Here is a 16,288-nt window from a genome sequence, read left to right on the forward strand (position 1 = left end):
AGTCTGAAATCTTCACTTTTGTCTTTTAATTTCATGTCTAAAGGAAGAACTGTGAGTTACCTAAAGTGAGGTTTCATTCTTAGTTCACATACACAGAGAGACAAAAACACGTATACATAAGTAAAAAATAAAATCTTAAAGAAAACTGGCAGGCCATGATGGAACATGTCTTTAATCTCAGCACTTGGGAGGCAGAGGCAGTCAGATCTCACTGCAATGGAAGCCAGCCTGGTCTACATAGTGCTTTTCAGGGCAGCCAGGGCTACATAATGAGACTGTCTCAAAACAGCAAACAAAACAGTAAAATCCGTATCGCTGTCACTAAGTGCATTTAATCAAGTAGGTACAGTACAGTGAAGGGATCTTTGAAAAAAAAAAACAAAAACAAAAAACCAGGTCTAGGAGTCAGAAAGGTGCTCAAATATCCTAAAATAGAGTAAGTGGGGATGAACAGAAATTTCTTGGCAGAAAAGACGCCGAACTGGTGCACGGAAAGGGCCGCAGTGGGCGCTGCAGGAAGACCGGACTCACACCACAGCCAATTTCCGAGCCACTGGGAAACCCAGGAAGGAGGCATTTCGTCGCCATGTCTGTAGCAAGGAGAACGATGGATCCGTGGCGCCTGGCCAGGGTGGTTAGGAGATGACACCGGACCTAGAAGGCTCTCGGGTCAAGCCGCGGGAGGAGGCAGTTCCTGCGCGGAGAACCGAGCCGGCCCACGTGGGTCTGACCGCTCCGCCCAGCTGCGCAGACGCCGCTGGACTCCTCAGTCGGGGCTGGGGCTGGGGCGCTGTGCCGGGACCCGGCAGCCGCGCCACCACCCGTGCACGCGCAGGTCCAGGACCCCCCACCCTGCAGCGAGCAGGACCCGAGGAACCGTAGCAAGCCCCGCAGGAGCGGGCGCCTCTAGGCCGTGAGTCCGGGACCTGATGGAGGGCTTAGGGCCCAGCCACCGGAAAACGGGTTGGGGAGCTGCCTCTGCAGAGATTAGGGTCACAGTGCTCTGTCCCCTGCGAGTCTGTCAATCCCCATGCAACAGCCGCCCCCCCCCCCCTTACCCCTACACTGTCGGTTAACTTGGAGGAAATCCTGATCTTGGAATGTCTGCACTCATTTCAGTGACTTTTTGAACCTGGATCGTTAGCCCCACTACTACCCCACCCCACCCCAGCTTCTTTTGTGAGCCTGGCCAGATTTAGGAAAATATTTAAGAGATAGAGATAGAGATAGAGAGAGAGAGAGAGAGAGAGAGAGAGAGAGAGAGAGAGAGAGAGAGAGAGAGAGAGAGAGAGAGGGAGAGGGAGAGGGAGAGGGAGAGAGGGAGAGAAGAAGAGAGGAAGAGAGGGAGAGAGAGAGAGAGAGAGAGAGAGAGAGAGAGTGACAGGGGTGTCTTCAGGCTTTTTCTCACAAGTCAAAGGGATGAAACATATGTCCCAACCTCAGCCTCTCTTTGTGACTTCTGCCCATTCTCTGCTGGGTGTGGGGAGGGTCCCTGCCACCAGTAGGGGAACCTTCCTAGTGGCTGCTTGATTGACTTAGTAGTATGTCTCACTCATGAGGCCTCAGTTCTTTTGGTCATAGAAATGTGGTCAGTAGAACCTCCTGTCAGTTCAAACTCAAAAGCGATTATTAAGGAAGAAAAGAGAGGGAGGGATCAGGATGGAGCAAGCTCGGCATGGTGAACAGGTACCAGGAGCACTGGTGGGCTTAAAAGAGAGGCTTCAGCGGATTCAGGAGGCGGGGGGGTTCCTTAGTGTGGAGGAGGAGAAAGAGGCCAGCTCTTCATGCCCTGGGTCCTCTGCAGTAACCGCCTTCTGGTACTATTACCATGTCTTCCCAAGAACAGCCATCCCACGGTAGTCCCTCTTATTAACTCTCTGCAGGTAATTACTAACACCTCCTATTGCTGGGCATGCGCTAGAGCAGTGGTTCTCAACCTTCTCCTTGTGTTGTGGTGACCCCCAACCAGAAAATTAGTTTTTGTTGCTACTTCTTTTTTTGTTTGTTTTTGTTTTTGCTTTTCCAGACAGGGTTTCTCTGTATAGCTATGGCTGTCCTGAAACTTGCTCTGTAGATCAACTTGGTCTTGAACTCATGAGATCCACCTGCCTCTGCTTCCCAAGCGCCAGGATTAAAGGTGTATGCTACCATCACTCAGCTTTTGTTCCTATTTCATAACTGTAATTTTGCTAGTTATGAGTCATCATGGAAATGTTTATGGTTTTCTGTGGTCTTATGAAATATATCTGTCTATATCTATACATCTATGTAGATGTAGACATGTTCCTTTTAAAATTATTATCTGTTGTTATTTATTTTATTTTTATTTTTTTTTTTTTGGTTTTTCGAGACAGGGTTTCTCTGTATAGCCTTGGCTGTCCTGGAACTCACTCTGTAGACCAGGCTGGCCTCGAACTCGGAAATCTGCCTGCCTCTGCCTCCCAAGTGCTGGGATTAAAGGCATGCACCACCACCGCCCTGCTATCTGTTGTTTTTTAACTGGACATCTTTTTTAAAAAAAAAATTATTAACATATCTGTGTGTGTGCCTGTGTATGTATGCAAATGTATGCACACCTGCATATGGGTGAACAGAGAGGCCAGAGGGACTTGGTATGAAGCTGTCGATGCAGGCAGCTGAAAACCACCTGACTTGAGTTGCAGGGAATGGAACATGGGTCCTCTGGAAGAGCAGCCAGTGCTCTTAACAGCTGAGCCATCTTTCCAGCCCCTAAATTTATATTTTTAATTGGAGGAGGGTCAGTGGAAAGGCTGTGGCAATCACGGTGGTCAAAATGGCCAGAGCCAAAGGAGAGTTTGTCAAAATGTGGGCAGTGAGATGGGCATGAGAGGAGGGTCAGTAATCCAGAGCACCTCTAGGCATCTGGCTAGATAGACTTGTCCTCAGATGGCAGAGTTGTCCTGCCTGAGGACCCTGGAAGAGCTCTGTGGGTGTGTAGAGTCTGAAGAACTAGTGTTAGGTCACAGGGTTGAGTGGGGGTTGAATCTGGGCTGGACACAGATCTGAGAGTTACCTACACACGATGGTTCTTGAAACTACAACAGGATGAAGGAGAGGTTTGTAGAATGAAGAGATGGTCAGCCTTAAAGGGAAAATCCTGTGAGGAAGACAGACCGAATAATCAGAGAGAAGGGAGGGGCACCATGAAGAGGTTCCTGGGCTCAAGGTTGCCATTCCATCCAGTCCTGCTGTGACTAACTCTTCTGCTTCTCCTTCACAGTCCAGATGTTTGCTGCCATCCAGCCAGGACTAGCAGAGGGGGCCCAGTACCTGGGGAGCCTGCCTCCTGGAGTATGTCAGCCTGACCTCCAACCAGACAATAACTCCAACTTTGTAGAGAGTGCTAAGGATGCCAATAAGAACTGGCATGGTGTGCCAGGCAAAGCAGATCCTATTCTGATAAGGAGCTCCTCTGAGTCGCCCTCTGATAACCAGATCTTCCAAGCCACTGGGCACTCTGAGGCTGGAGTCCGCAGCCCCCCGGAGGGTGCGGAGATCCCTGGTGCTGAGCCAGAGAAGTTGAGCGGTGCCAGCAGTGTCTGCTCTCCTCTGGAGGATATTGGCTATGCCAGCAGTTCCTTGAGCATCGACAGCTTTAGCAGCAGTCCAGAATCTGTCTGTGGCACCCCTCGAGGTCCAAGCCCTTTGGATCCCCTTCTGCCCTCCGTAGCCCAGGCTGTGCAGCAGCTGCAGGCTCAGGAGCGCTACAAAGAACAGGAGAAGGAGAAACACCATGTGCATTTGGTGATGTACCGTCGATTGGCACTACTCCAGTGGATCCGAGCTCTGCAGCACCAGTTGGTTGACCAGCAGGCCCGACTGCAAGATAGCTTCGACACCATCCTAGATAACCGGAAGGAACTTATCCGCTGTCTGCAACAGAGGGAAGCACCTTGCAGGCACCAGGATCAGGGCTAAGGGTGTGCACAAGTGTGTATATTGCAGGCTTATGTGTGGTTATGCACAAGGAAGTGTGTGAATATTAGTTGGCATGTGTGCAAGTAAGCACGAGTGAATACGTATATGCTAACATGTAGGCAGGTATGTAAAGCATGGGTGAATGAACTTGTATGTGTTATATGTCGCATGTGTGTTTATGTATGCATGTGTGTGTGTGTGTATGTATATATATATACATATATATATATATATACATATATGTACATGTATGTATATATATATATATTCCCGAATGTAGAGGCAAAAGATATATATGCATGTGTATCAGTTTAAATGTACAGGCTTGTGTTGGATGTGAGTGAACCTCTGTGTGTTGAGACTCACATGTTCCAGTGCTGGCATAAGAAGCATGTTCTAGGAACATGTATATTTGCAGAGATGTAAGGGCAGGTGTGTGTAAATATATGTTCAATTGTACCTGCAGGGCATCCACCCATCTCCTGTGTTCCCAAAGTCTACCCCAGCCTTATCCTCTACTGAGTCTCACTTCACAGCTTCCTGGAGAAGGAAGCCTCTCTCGCTGTCATATATCTGAGGGCTGTGGCTGATCTGTTCTCTTGGAGTTTCCCAGGCTACCTTTCCTATCCCTTCCCCTCCAACCTTGCTCTAAGACCGCTGTCCCTAATGTTGGCTTCTTCTAAGAGTTTATTTGGTGTGGTTGCTTTTTGTTTGTTCTGCTTATTTCAGTACAAGGGATTGAGCCCAGAGCCCTGTGCATGCTAGGCAAATGTCCTAACACTGAGCTGCACACCCAGCCCTGAATCAGATTTATTGCCTGCACTGGCCTTCTTGTGCACAGGACAGTTTTTAGGGAATTGACATCAAGGGAAGGAACTGGCACAGTGGTGGAGGCTGTGGCAGGGGTGAGAGTGGAGATAAAGAGAGATATAAGAAACTGTCCTCTTAGCAGGGCCCTGGTGGCACACACCTTTGATCCCAGCACTCGAGAGGCAGAGGCAACTGGATCTCTGAGTTCCAGAACAGCCTGGTCTACAGAGTGAGTTCAAAGACAGCCAGGGCTACACAGAGAAACCCAAACAAAACAAAACAAAAAAAGAAAGAAAAAGAAAGAAAGAAGGAGCCGGGTGTCATGGCTCACACCTTTAATCCCAGCACTTGGGGGCAGAGGCAGGCGGATTTCTGAGTTTGAGGCCAGCCTGGTCTTCAGAGTTCCAGGACAGCCAGGACTACACAGAGAAACCTTGTCTCGAAAAACCAAAAAAAAAAAAGAAAGAAGAAAAAAAAAGAAAGAAAGAAAGAGAGAGAGAGAAAGGAACAAACAAGCAAACTGTTATTTTGAACCCCTTCTTTGGCTCTGTGGGAGGTGGTGGTGGGAGAGAATGACCTGGTAGAACTCTGTGAAGAACAGGAGAATTCCAAAACACACCATCCTGCTCTACTCTGAGGAGAGGCTAAAAGCCATACTGAGTTAAGTCTGTTGAATGTGACTGTGCGTATAAGCATGCAGGTCACAGATCATATATGCTAAGGCTGTGGGAAGTTGGGGGACCCCCTTCTCTTCACCTCCCCCTCGCCCTGCTTACCGAGCTTTAGCAGCAGTCAATGTCCAATTGGTTTGGTTCATTTCTCTGAGTCAGACTGTCTGGAGGAGCCAGAGCTCAGCTTTCTAATCAGTCAGAGGACAGGGCCAGTCCAGCCTCCTGAAGCTCTTAGGATACATAGCCCCTTTGAACAGGGATTGGTGGGCCCTGGGGAAGGCTTCATGCTGCGAAGATGAATGCATATTGGGTAGATCAGTAGTTAAGATTGTGGAGCTGCTTGTTTTGGTTCCGGATGCCAAGGTAATGCAGGACCCCAGTAGGTGAAGCAATGAGTCAGAGGACCAGTGGCAGCACGTGACAGGGACAGCACGGATGCTGTGTCTGGCTTCAGTCTCCCCACCTGCACAGTGGGGACTCTTCTGCACCATCTCCAAACAGTTCCCTCCTTGATGGGAGGGTAGGTGACATGTGGGCCCTGGGGACTTTTATAGTACTTGCATGGTAAATGTGAACCTGGCCTCTGGACCAATGCAGCATAAATAAACTAAGGCGGTGAATTAAATCATTCCAGGATGTGTTTTTGGTCTATCTGTTGCTTGGTGGTCTCTTTCACACTGAATTCCACTTTTAAACTGGGGCCAAGTACTAGAAGCCTGGGAGATACTGGGGATAAAAAAAATCAGACTTTGCCTAGCAGTGTCAGGGCCTCCCAGACCGACTGACCGTGGAGATTTGGCTGCTGCTGTAATAGCACCACATATGATTGTCCTGGTCCTGAGTCACACTTGTATTTGAACAGATTCTGAGGGCATATACCATACACCCCTGCTCTGAAAGGTGCCTTGACTGCAAAAGGCCAAGGGTCCTACCGGGCAGTGGTGGCACAAGCCTTCAATCTCAGCGCTTGGTAGGCGGAGGCAGGCGATCTCTTGAGTTTTGAAGCCAGCCTAGTCTACAGTGAGTACCAGGATGGCCAGAGCTACACAGAGAAACTCTGGGCACTGTAAAAATGGCTCCATGTTTAAGAGCATGGTTGCTCTTCCAGAGGACCTGGTTCAATTCTAAGCACCCACAGGGCAGCACATAACTGTCTGTAACCCCAGTTCCAGAAGACCTGACACCTCATATAGACATGCATGCAAGCAAAACACCATTCTACGGTGTGGCGGGGATAGGGGTGCGGGGGACCCTGTCTCAAAAACAAAACAAAAACACGGGGTCTTTACATGGCTCTGACACAGATGTAGTTTTATTTTACCTTATTGCAGTGCTACAGATTGAACCCAGAACCTGCATATTTGAGACAAGTACTCTGCCCGATGAGCTGTGCCCCAGCCATATTTAATACCATGCCTGATTGAGATATCAGCCAGCCATAATATTTAATACCATGCCTGATTGAGATATCAGCGGAGAGCAATTTAGATGATTGTCTTCTACTATGGTTTATATATGGTTATTTCTTAATTATTCAAAAATCCTGGCACTAAACATGTAGCTGAAAAGTACTTATTTAGCATGTGCACAGCCCCAGGATTAGTCTCCAACATTGCAAAAAAAAATATTAAATTCAGGCTTGGGAGTAAATATCTAGTAATGCTAGTACTTGGGAGGTAGAGGCAGGAAGATCAGGAGATCAAGGCCAGCCTTTACCTGCTGAACCACCTCATCAGCCCTATACCTAGCTTTTTCATTAAGGAAGTTGAATCTAAAACTTGGATCTTGGTTGTCCAATGTGCACCCCAGCCTGCCTTTAATCCCAGCATTGGAGAAACAGAGTCATGGGAGTTCTGTGAGGAAGATCACAGCCTGGTCTACACAGCAAGTTCCACGACAGCCAGGGTTCTCCAAGTGAGACCCTTACTAGAAAACCATCCACACAAACACACACACACCCAAAGCAAACCAAACGTAACACCTGAAGCATCCCAACTTGGGAGCTTCTAATCTCAATTTGGGAAGTTGGGGCAAGAGGATCAGAAGTTTAAGACTAGCCTGGAGTTGGAGTTGGGTAAGACACTGTTTCAAAATAAAAACAGACAAATGTAATATTCCTTTCCATGAAGAGTTTTCCGGGGCTGTGATAGGAAGGAGCTCTTGGAACCAAGCCTGATGGCATGTTGGATCCCCAGGCCCTATGTGATGGAACAAGAAAAACTAACTCCCACAAGATGGTTTCTGATCGCCTCACGTGTGGCACACATGCCCACAACCTCATGCACATACATCAACAAACAATTGTAAAAACAATAAAAACTTTGAAAAGTTCTTTGAAGGCTGAGAGGTGGTTAGCATGAGAGAGATGCTGGGTTTGAGCCCCCATTCAGGAATGAAAGCGTATAAAGTGGGAGCTAGGGGGCCGTCTTACTTAGGGTTTGGTTCCTGTGAAGAGACACCATGACCAAGGCAACTCTTATAAGGGCAAACATTTAATTGGGGCTGGCTTACAGTTTCCGAGGTTCAGTCCTTTATCATCGTAGCAGGAAGCATGGCAAGTGGGCAGGAAGAAATGGTGCTGGAGGAGCCAAGAGTCCTACATCTTGATCTGGATGAGCCAGGAGACCCTCCTTCCATACTGGGTGGAGCCTGAGCATGCGCGTCAGACCTCAAAGCCCCGCCTCTGCAGTGATACACTTCCTCTAACGGGGCCACAACTCCTCCCATAAGGCCATACTTCCTAAGTGCCACTTCCTGTGAGGCAAGCCTAATCAAACCAACACTTTGAGCTGAGCGGAAGGTGAGGACCAAGCTGAGGAAACCGTGAGGTACAGCGCATGGTACAGGACTTTCCTGGTTATTTTGAGTCTAGGGATATGCCCAGTTATTAGCGTGGAGGTAGGTTTGAAAAGAGGACTGGCCAAAGCCACAACCATTAAAGCGGAGTTAGGGGCCAGGAGGCAGGACCATCAGGTGGGAGGGGCTGAAGCTACTTCTGGGGCTACTCCACACTTCGTATTGAGCAGACCTGGAGTAGACTTAATTTCCTTACCTGTGGCGGTTATGAAGATTGACCAGATGGACCCTATGATGTTCTGTAGGCATTAAGATTAAATCCCTACTCTCAGGACTCCTTCAGGGTCCCACCCTGCCCCTGGCCTTGCATACCTCTGGCCTGCAAATATAAGTGAGATGTGTGTTCTGGAGCCTAATGTAGAAGCCACTCTGGGAAGGGGACAGCAATCCTCCCAGCACGTCTCAGCCGGAAATTTCTTAATCTGGAAGCGTGTGTTAATTGGAAGGGAATAAGGAGAGGCTTGTGCGCTTGGAAAGGTTCAGGCCGAGAGTCATTGCCACCTTCTTACCCTCCTCAACAACGACATTCTATGACCACAGCAAGGATGTCCAACCCAGGTTTTGGATGCTATGTGAAGAGTCTTGCTTAGGAATAACATGAGATGGTATTGACCCCGATAGCAGACTGCAGGCCCAGACCTGGAGCATCAAGAGACTGCCAAGGGGTATGTAGCCCTACCTATGGAGAGAGGGGGAGGGTTTCATTCATTCAGGACTTTCTTACTAAGGTCCCGGTCTTAGGGTTTCTATCATTGTGATAAAACACCATGACTAAAAGCATATTGGAAAGGAAAGAGTTTATTTGGCATATGTGTCATGATCACAACCCATCATCCAGGAAAGTTTCAGTAGGAAATAAGCAGGGCAGGCACCTGGAGGCCAGAGCTGATGCAGAGGCCATGGAGGAGCGCTGCTTACTGGCTAATTCCCTATGGCTTGCTTAATCTGCTTCTTTCTTTCTTCCTTTCTTTCTTTCTTTATTTTTTTAAAGAGTTATTTATTTTATGTATATGAGTATACCATTGCTCTCTTCAGACACACCAGCAGAGGGTATCAGATCCCATTACAGATGGTTGTGAGCCACCATGTGGTTGCTGGGAAGTGAACTCAGGACCTCAGGAAGAGCAGTCGGTGCTCTTAATCACTGAGCCATCTCTCCAACCCTTAACCTGCTTTCTTATACCCTCTAGAACCATTTACCCAGGGGTGGCACTATCCGAAAATGGGCAGGGCCACTCCCACATAAATCATTAATCAAAACAACACCCCCCACAAACTAGTCTACAGGCTGATCTTATAGAGGCCTTTTCCTTCCCAGATATGTCTAGGTTCGTGTAAGCTGACAACAGAAAAAAAACAAGGGCTGGAGAGATGGCTCAGCGGTTAAGAGTACTGACTGCTCTTCCAGAGGACCTGAGTTCAATTCCTAGCACCCACATGATAGCTCACAACTCTTCTGGTGTGTCTGAAGACAACTACAGTGTACTCATATGCATAAAATAAATAAATAAATCTTTAAAAAGAAAAAACAAAACAAAGACCCAACTAACCAGGATAGGCCCCAAGTAGGTCAGGCCCCACAGAATGATCAGCGGGGATCATCAGAGGCAGGGGTTGTAGCTGAGCAGTTGTGCTGTGTATTAAGAAGTATTGCTAGGGAGGGAGAAATGGCTTAGCAGTTAAGAGCACTTGTTCTTGCAGAGGACCGGGATTCAGTTCCCAGCACTCTCTTGGAAACTCACAACTTCCTGTAATTACAGTTGTCGTGTGTGTGTGTGTGTGTGTGTGTGTGTGTGTGTGTGTGTGTGTCTGTGTATTGGTAGAGGACTTGACTAGCTTGCACAGACCCTAGGTATGATCCTGAACACCTCATAAAAGCAGGTGCAGTGTGGGCAAATGCCTGTAATCCTACTCAGGAGGTAAAGGCAGGAGGATTAGAAATTCCAAGGTTATCCTCAGTTACATAGCAAGGTTTAGCCTAGGACCAATGAGATCTGGTCTTTAAAAACAAAACAAGCAACAACAACAAAAACAAACTAACCTACATTGCTGCAGGCTCTCAAGACCAGCCCAGTGAGGCTAAGGGATGCTTCCGGTCAGAAAGGACAGAAAGACATTGGTGTTGCTCTGGGATCTGAGCCAGACTTCACATATATGCTGATACACATCTCCATACCCATAAGGGTTGGCAGATAAGTGCCAGGTGTGTAGGAACACACCTGCACCATTGCTCACTCAGGACTCAGACCTTTCTGCACGACCCACCAACCCCTCAGGAATAAGACTGCAATTTGTTCCAGGCCTGAAGGATTCTCCAGGTAGACTTTGACCTATCCTAGAACTTCCTAGATCTTCCTACCTCCCCAATCCTACTCCTTCCCACCAAGCCCTTAGCCTTAAAGCTAGTTCATCTCCCAATCTGTGTGTTACTTCACCCATAAATGTGAGGAAAAGATACCTTGGGTTGAGCAACTGGCAGGCGAATGGGACCAGAGTGGCTTGGGAGTGTTCGTTGCATTGTTTTGAGGTCTGGCGAGTTAGAGTCTGGGAAGGGGCTGGAACCCTGGGGACCCGTCCAGTCATTAAGGACCAGCGAGGGTGTGGTTGGGGTACGCTCAGCTGACGTTTGGGGGTCCCCCGGCAGGGCGCAGACAAAGGGGTGGCCTCCCAGAGCGGGCGGCGCTCTCACAAAGCCAGGGGTGGTGGCGCCAGCCGCCCCACGCGTCGGGCTGCACCGGGCTCTTGATCATCACGGTACCGAGCGCCTTTCCCTGCGCCTAATCCCAACAAGCATGAAAACGGCTCGGCTTGGCCGCCAGCAGGCCCTTTGTCTCGGCCCCTCGCGAGACAGCTGCAGCCAGAGCCCTCTCCTCTCTTTGTGCCTGGTCCTCGCCGCCCCTGTCATCCTCCTCACCTCAGCTGTCCCCTGGCTCTCGCCTCCAGCACCTGGGCGCACAAAGCAGGGCGACACCCCTGCTCTGGGGGAGGGAAGAATTAACCCCAGGGTTTGCCGGAAGGTGGAGCTTGAGAGAGGGCTGCGGGGTGCATCCTTCCCTGCTGTGAAGGGGTGCGTGGGACAAAAGCCCCCCAAGCAGAAACACGAGTGGGACTGGATTCATAGGTGTGAGTTAACCAAACGAGTGGGAACCTAGCATTTTTGTTAAACAGCTTGGGCTAGGAACTCCTCCTAGACTTTGTATCCTCTTAGGCTGTCCCCAGAACTCTTAACCATCGGAGGAGCTAACTCCTCATCTCTGTGGCCTTTGTACTCACCTATCTTCAGGACCCCCAAACCTCTGTCGCCCTCAAACTACTCCCACCCCTACTTGAGTATCAGTCTGCCCTCTGAGCTCTTCACCCAACTGACCCCAGCTCGTCCTGTTTCTGTGTCCCTCAGGCACAGCCTGACTCCAGCATGGGCTTCTACAGGACAAACATGGCCACAACTCCCCTTGGATTTAGGACCATGCCTCAGTTCTCCTCCATTGGCTTCAGTTACTTAGTGTGCTGGCATGGCCTCATGAGTCCCTTTACACCATCAACATAATTTTCTCAGGTTCTGATGTTCACACAAGTCCATAAAACCTTTCTCAACAGCCTTCCGAAATGCTGGGGGCATAGCTTATCTGAGGCCCTGGATTCAAGTCCCCAAACTGCATACAATAATCAGTGTTGTGCTACATGCTGTAATCCCAGCACTAGGAGATGCAGGCAGGAAAGTCAGAGGTTCAAGATTATCCTCAACTACATAGCAACTTCTGGCCTAGCCTGGGCTACATGAATACCCTATCTACAAACAAACAACAAACAGGAACAAAACCACCTTCCTGAGACTTCTGCAGAGGGAATGGAATAATGCAGGCTAGCTTTAGTTTTCACAGAACTGTCTCTCAGAGCCCCAAGTTCCAGACAATTACAGTACAGGGGATGGCTCCTCTAAAGTTGTGTGCTGGCCCAGCCTTGCTGAAGTGTGTCTGCGACACAGGACACTGTGTCTCTTAGGCTAAAGCAGTTCTGTTTTTTTTTTCCTCAGGTTCCCTTCCCTTAGCTATTGTACCCACCGAGGCTACTCCTTCAGGCTTGGATGCCCACGGATGCTGGGGGCCTCGTCGTCCAAGATTCCTAAGGATATCTCACATTCGCAGAGGGTCCAGAAACCTTCTGAAAGCAGATTCGAGTCCCCATGTTTCCACCAAGACTGTGACCAGGTACCTCCTTCATGGCACTGCCAGGAGCTGCCCTGGGGAATTCACTGAAACCTTGTTTTTGTTACAGATGGGGAAATGTTCTACTTAGATAAGCATCTAAGACAACTACATGCCTGACTCCATGCTAGGCGCTGGGAACCAGGTAATTCTGACACAGTTCCAGCCCTCAGGGACTTCACAGTCTAGCAGGAGACCCAGACAAGGGGAACAGCAGTGGCAAGGCACGTGACAGTGCTAACAGAAGTCTGCACCAGTAGGTGTTCTGGAAAAAGTTCTGTAATTTCAAGAGCTGTGGGAGACAGTAGGGTTAAAGATGCTAAAGAGGCATTTCCCCTGCAGACCTTTTCAGGACCTTTATTGTGCCACATGTTAAGTTCCTCGGGGTGTATGACAAGGTAGCTTACGAAGAGGACTTTGTTCATGAATCATTTTGTAGATTCAGTGTTCCAGACACCAGAGTTGAGAAACACAAAGGTATGAGATGTTTCGACACTAGAAAAACTAATTTTGTGCCTGGGATGGGGAAAGGGAATTAAAAGGCCGGCAGGAAATAGTTCACCAGATGTTAAACACAACCTGGAGGATGAAGACGCTTGACAGGGAAAGAGGTGTCCTAAGAAACATGGAGGGGATTTGTCCCAGAGATGTAGGCGCTCCGGTCCCTGAGGGCTTCAGAACCAGGGGTTCTGAACTAGAACCTCTTTCAGGTGCTAGAGAAAATCCAGGCACTTGAGCAAGCTTCGAGTGCTCTACCACTGAGCTACGCTCCCAGCCCAGAGGAGTCTTTTGGAGCCGGCATGAAATGGGGCTTGATCTGTACAGCCCCTGGGTGCTCATTCTTGTGAGCTAGACCGACTTGTGTCTTACTTAGGGTCTCTATTGCTATGTTAAAACCATGACCAAAATCAACTTCAGGAAGAAAGGATTTATTTCATCTTATACTGCCAGGTATCAAGAGTTTCTATCACTATGCCAGGCGGTGGTGACGCACACCTTTAATCCCGGCACTTGGGAGGCAGAGGCAGGCAGATTTTTGAGTTTGAGGCCAGCCTAGTCTACAGAGTGAGTTCCAGGACAGCCAGGGCTACACAGAGAAACCCTGTCTGGAAAAACCAAACCAACCAAACAAACAAACAAAAGATTTCGTCACTGAGGGAAGTCAGGGCAGGAACACAAGACAGAAGCTGAAGCCATGAAGGAACACTCCTCGATTACTGGCTTGTTTCTCCTGCCTTGCTCAGTTTGCTTTCTTATCCACCCTAGGCCACCCTAGACCACAGTTTCTCAATCTCACTGGCCACACATGCCTATAACCTTTACACCTCGGGGACGAAGGGTGGGGGTGTGGGGGAGGACAAAGACAGGAGGATCTCAGGGCTTTCGGCTGCCAACCTAGTTCCAGGTTCAGTAAGAGACCCTGTCTTAAGGGACTAGGATGGAATGATAGACAGCACACCTAGGATTCTCTGCGGGTAATCATGGGAATGCACAGCTCCCCCAAACCCCCCCCCACATGTTCCACACATGTACAAAAACAAGCAAAGGGAAAGACCCTGCATAGTATCTACTGATTTTAGTTCTATGGGATCCTGTACCCCAACAACACAGTCCAAGGTTCACATCATGCAAATGGGGGCCAGTCCATATCCTGCAGGGCTTGGAGCCAGTAAAATTGGCAAAGAATGTTATGGAAAACCTTTGGAAATATCTCTATGGTTCATGTACTGGAATTATGGTCTAACCTGAAATAAAAAATACCTTTGGGGCTGGAGAAATGGTTTAGCTATTAAGAGTATTTGTTGTTCTTGCAGAGGACCCAGGGTTTGTTTGTTTGTTTTTTTCTTTTAATTGCTTTTGGTTTTTGTTTTTGTTTTTCAAGACAGGATTTCTCTGTGTAGCTCTGGCTGTCCTGCAACTCAATCTATAGACCAGGCTGGCTTCAAACTCAGAGAGATCTGCCTGCCTCTGCCTTCCAAGTTCTGGAATTAAAATAGTGCGCCGTTCCCACCTGGCAGGACCCAAGTTCTATTCCTAGCACCCACTCAGTGGCTCACAACTATCTGTAATTCCCAGACATCATTCACATGGTGCATATTCATGCAACTAAAGTAAATCTGAAAAAAATTAAAAGTTATCCTAAGGAACCTGGGTGGATCTCTAAACTCCTCCCTTCAATCCGTGACTCCTCAGTGTTTAATCTTGCTGCTGTCTCTCTTCTAGTACCATGCTTCCTTTGGTCCTCCTGTGTTACCATCAGTTTTCCACGTTTTTATGACCACATATGTTCACGCCCTTCCCCATGTCATCTCAACCCTATGCAGTCCCATCCAGACCCCTCAGCCCAGTCTTTCTGAAGGGAATTCTCAGGCCCATCCCAGGCCCTGTGTAGTACCATGATCCTTGACTTCCCATTCCCCATTCTTATCCTTACCCCTGCCTTTCTCCTATGCTCACAGGCTGCTCTGGTTCATGCCGCTCTCAGTACCATGTTTCCTGGCTCCTTCTCTGTTGATCGTCCCCGACAACAAACAAGACAGAGACTAAGGGGGTGGGGCCCAGAGCATAGGCATAAAGCGTTTGCTCTGTGCCAGGACAGCCAATGTTCCTAGAGGCTTCTGGGTCTTCACCCACTTATCCTCCTAACATTCTCCAAGGCGGATGCTATATTATCCCCATTTATGGATTCAAACAAACAAACAAACAAACAAATAGGGGTGTTGGGCAACTCACACGGTTGGTAGAAGGAAGAAGCAAGACTCAAACCCAGGTCATTTGGACATTTGTATGTACAATCTGTGCCTTTACCATCTCAAACTCCATAAGTCCTCACATCTACCCTCCAAGCCCCCTGTATAACCATCTCCCTTTCCTCCTATCCAGAGCCCATGCTGATCTGAACCTGTTGTTCCCAATAGTTTCCCCCAAGCCCAGGCCATTCTCTTTCACCCTCAGTGCCTCTGTCCAAACTTTGACTCTACTGTTCCTGGTCCCAACAACCTTTCTTTTCCCATTGAATCCCTAAGAAAACTACCTCCAGAGTAAATTCACCTAGTGTTTCAGAACCCTAGGGTTCTTACCTATTAACGGGATGTAAAAGAGCAAATACCACTTGGTGTCACACACCTTTAATGCCAGCACTAGGGAGACAAAAGCAGGCGGATTTCTGAGTTTGAGGCCAGCCTGGACTACAGAGAGAGTTCCAGGACAGCCAGGGATACACAGAGAAACCCTGTCTCAGAAAACCATTAAAAAAATATATATAAGCTGGGCGGTGGTGGCGCACGCCTTTAATCCCAGCACTTGGGAGGCAGAGGCAGGCAGATATCTGAGTTCGAGGCCAGCCTGGTCTACAAAGTGAGTTCTAGGACAGCCAGGGCTATACAGAGAAACCCTGTCTTGAAAAACCAAAAAAAAAAAAAAAAAAAAAAAAAAAAAATATATATATATATATATATATATGTACACACATTATGTTAATATATATGTATATATATGTACATATACACATATATATGTGTGTGTGTATATATGTATGTATATATGTATATATACATATATATTATATCCAGGCAATGGTGGCGCATGCCTTTAATCCCAGCACTTGGGAGGCAGAGGCAGGCAGATTTCTGAGTGGTCTACAGAGTGAGTTCCAGGACAGCCAGGGCTACACAGAGAAACCATGTCTCGAAAAACAAAACAAAACAAAACAAAAAATTAATATGAAATTAAATAGGTCAATCTCTTGAAGTTCCTTATGACTTCTTTTATATAGTTGGGTCAGTGTGTGTGTGTGTGTGTGTGTGT

The 16,288-nt window shown here is 48.2% G+C and overlaps 1 protein-coding gene and 1 long non-coding RNA gene across 4 annotated transcripts in view; both read left to right on the top strand.

Moving 5' to 3' along the window:
* The first annotated feature begins 543 nt into the window (after window positions 1–543).
* CUNH1orf216 (chromosome unknown C1orf216 homolog) lies at window positions 544–5,015 on the top strand. The gene is made up of 2 exons (XM_031378670.1): window positions 544–913; window positions 3,242–5,015. Exon 2 carries the CDS (start codon window positions 3,247–3,249, stop codon window positions 3,937–3,939), a length of 693 nt encoding a protein of 230 aa, XP_031234530.1. The 5' UTR covers window positions 544–913; window positions 3,242–3,246; the 3' UTR covers window positions 3,940–5,015.
* A 3,165-nt stretch (window positions 5,016–8,180) lies between these two features.
* The window catches only part of LOC116095563, an 18,101-nt gene continuing 9,993 nt past the window's right edge, over window positions 8,181–16,288 (top strand). The window contains exons 1-3 of one of the 3 annotated variants that reach the window (XR_004120637.1): window positions 8,181–8,220; window positions 12,310–12,484; window positions 12,552–12,626. This is a non-coding gene — a long non-coding RNA (uncharacterized LOC116095563). Of the gene's footprint in view, window positions 8,221–8,697; window positions 8,942–12,309; window positions 12,627–16,288 lie in introns of those variants that run through there. The other 2 variants (XR_004120635.1, XR_004120636.1) reach the window with 2 other exon arrangements.

This window comes from Mastomys coucha, unplaced genomic scaffold (genome assembly GCF_008632895.1).
Source record: "Mastomys coucha isolate ucsf_1 unplaced genomic scaffold, UCSF_Mcou_1 pScaffold18, whole genome shotgun sequence".
In the NCBI taxonomy this organism is placed as follows: domain Eukaryota; kingdom Metazoa; phylum Chordata; class Mammalia; order Rodentia; family Muridae; genus Mastomys; species Mastomys coucha.